Source organism: Olea europaea, unplaced genomic scaffold, assembly GCF_002742605.1.
Source record: "Olea europaea var. sylvestris unplaced genomic scaffold, O_europaea_v1 scaffold1133, whole genome shotgun sequence".
Lineage (NCBI taxonomy): Eukaryota > Viridiplantae > Streptophyta > Magnoliopsida > Lamiales > Oleaceae > Olea > Olea europaea.
In genome coordinates this window covers 41,800-45,011 of record NW_019228713.1, presented here as the reverse complement: position 1 = coordinate 45,011, position 3,212 = coordinate 41,800, and the positions used below count along the sequence as shown (strand labels likewise).

General features: G+C 44.0%; 1 protein-coding gene across 1 annotated transcript; it reads left to right on the top strand.

Moving 5' to 3' along the window:
* The first annotated feature begins 1,962 nt into the window (after positions 1-1,962).
* LOC111373439 (transcription factor MYB64-like) lies at positions 1,963-2,978 on the top strand. Its single transcript, XM_022995973.1, has 3 exons — positions 1,963-2,181; positions 2,248-2,432; positions 2,477-2,978. The coding sequence occupies exons 1-3, from the start codon at positions 1,963-1,965 to the stop codon at positions 2,976-2,978; spliced, it is 906 nt and encodes a 301-aa protein (XP_022851741.1).
* The last annotated feature ends 234 nt before the right edge of the window (positions 2,979-3,212 follow it).

The window sequence follows — 3,212 nt, the reverse complement described above, 5'->3', positions numbered from 1 at the left end:
CCCCAACGCATCCCCAAAATTGCCTGGACACCATGTCCAAGAAATTACCTAGAAATACATGAAAGTCAGGATGTGTCCCTACAGCATCCTGGACATGGTCTACACACCGTGCTCCAGAAACTACCTAGAAATGCCTGGAAACCTGGTTGCATCCCTGTCGCGGCCTAGATGCATCTCGAACATTGCCTACACATCGTGTTCTAGAAACTACCTAAGAATACCTGAAAGTTAGTAAGCATCCCTACCGCATCCTAGACATGGCCTGCACACCGAGTCCTAGAAATTGCCAAGAAATGCCTGAAAATCAGGATCCATCCCTACCATGGCCATGATGCGTCCAGGACATGGCCTGCACATCGGGTTCCATAAATTGCCAATAAATGCCTGAAAATCGGGCTGCGTCCCTACTGCAACTAGGACGCGTTTTGGACATGGCCTGCACACCATGCCCACAAACTACCTACAAATGCCTAAAAATCAGACGGCGTCCCCATCGTGGTCAGGACACGTCCCAGACGTGGCCTGCACACCGTACCCAAAAACTTCCCAAAAATACCTGAAAATCAGGCTACGTCCTGCCGTCGCCCAGAGGCATCCCGTTCATGGCCTGCACACCGTGTCCCAGAAATTGCTTAGAAATACCTGAAAATCAGGCTACGTCCTTGACACGTGGTGGACGTGGCTTGTACACTATGTATCAGAAATTGCCTAGAAATGGTTGGAAATTAGGTTGCATCCCTGTCGCGGCCCAGACGCGTCCCATACATTGCCTGAGCACTGTGTACCAGAAAAGTGTGTAGAAATACCTGAAAATTAGGATACGTCCCTACCGTATCCTGGACATGGCTTACACACTGTGACCCAGAAACTATCTGGAAATGCCAAAAAATTAGGTAGCGTCCTTACTGTGGCCAGGACATGGCTTGCACACCATGTCCTAGAAACTGTGTAGAAATGCCTAGAAATAAGGCTGCATCCCTATCGCGGCCTAGACGAGTCCCTAACATGGCCTGCGTACCTCATCCTAGAAGTTGCCTAGAATATCATGAAAATTAGGCTACGTCACTGCCGTATCTTGGACATTGCCTGCACACCGTGTCCTAGAAGCTCCCTAGAAATGCTAGGAAATGAGGTTGCGTTCCTACCACGATCAGGATGCGTCCTGAACATGGTCTGCGTATCGTGTCCAAAAATTGCCCTAAAATACCTAAAAATCAGGCTCTGTCCCTATCATGGCTCGGTTGCGTTCTGAACATAGCCTGCACACCATGACGTAGAAACTGCTTAGAAATGCCTAAAAATTAAGCTACGTCCATGTCGCATCCGGAATGCATCCCGGACATGGCCTGCACACAGTGCCCAAAAACTATCAAAAAATGCCTAAAAATGAGGCTGCGTCCCATCGGTGGCCATGACTTGTCCCGAATTTGGCCTATACACCGTGTCCCAAAAACTACCCAAAATGCCCAGGAACATGCCTGCACCCCTAACATGACCTGCACACCGTGCTTCCTTCATTTGTTTAAAAATCTGATTGCACCCCGAACGTGGTCAGGACGCGTCCCGAACATTGCCTGCACACCGTGCCCTCAAACTGCCTAGAAATGCCTGAAAATCAGATTGCGTCCGTGGCCAGGATGCCTCTCGGACATGGCCTACACATCGTGCCCATAAACTGCCTAAAAATCAGATTACGTCCGCGGCTAGGATGCGTCTCAAACAAGGCCTGCACACCGTGTCCCAGAAATTGATTAGAAATGCGTAAAAATAAGGCTGCATCCTGGACATGTCCTGCACACCGTGTCCCAGAAACCCTAAAGCCCAAGCCCTAAACTGTAAGCCCCAAGCCCTGGACCCAGGACCTTAAACCCTAGACCATTTTCCTTCTAATGAAGTAAATTAGTTTTCGAATTTTTCTTCAAATGGGACAACAGTAATTACACGACCGGAGAGCCAAGCTTCATGGAAGGATTTCAACATGAAAAACAAACTTTGGGTGAAATTCTTTCAATAAATGTGATACCTGCACCCGTCAATCCTGATCGGAAGGAGAAGAGAGAGAATAGTTCTTCTTCCCGATATCAGATAAAAGGCCAGTGGATAGACGAAGAAAACAGGAGACTGATTAGCTTATTATATCAATTTGGATTGAGGAAATGGGCTGTAATAGCTAAAGAAATGGTTGGTAGAGTGAGAAAATAGTGTCGCGAGTGATGGAATAATCGTCTGCATCCTCATATCTAGAAGGACGTTTGGACTGAAGATGAAGAAAGACAGTCAATTCAAGCCCATGAAAGACTTGGAAATCGATGGCCAGAGATAGCTAAGTACATTCCTGGAAGAACTGAAAATTCAATAAAGAATCATTGGAATGCCACAAAAAGGAGGCAGATTTCAAGGAGAAATATAAAAAAAGTAAAAGGAGATAGAAGGTGGTTAACACTATTATGAAATTACATCATAAAAAGTATTTCAGTAATGGTTCCACCTCCACTAACTCAAATTTCGGTACCACTACCACTGCAGCAAATCCATCCAACGTCGATACACCACTCTTTGATGATGAAGACTCTACACTATTTTTCAGTTTCGAATCATGCAATGACAAAATGGATTTCATGAAAACCTTGTTTGAAAACAATCAGTCCATCGATTCAATTCCAGTCGATCATTGTCAACCAATGAATCCAACTGAACGGACATCTGAGAATGCTTATAGCTTCAATATTGATGAAAATTATAATCATCCCACCATTTTCTTCACTTCTCTGGAGATTTTACAGACAACTAATTCTCAACTGCCTGCTGTAGAATATGTGGAAAATGACTTATTCCATTCTGCTCCAAACCCTATAGGAAATAAATTTTTCCCTTATGAGAATTCAGATTTAATCATGGAATTAAATTCTAACTTTCGAAGCGTGGAGACTGAAGCTTCACAGATTTATCCTGATGAGTTGCACTTTTCATATCAATAGGATGAAGACAATGCTGGAAACGAAAATTTAACAACAAATCTACGAACAATTGATCAAGGTACAACCTTTGGAAGCACAATGGACACGGATTTGATGGATATGGTCTCATCTTTTCAGCTGCCTCCTCAATTAAGTCCATACAATGGCTTATTCTAATCTAGTTACTAATTATTATCCTATAATTATTGTGTTTTACCTTAGTTAAACACTCTATGACTTTACAAAGATCTATAA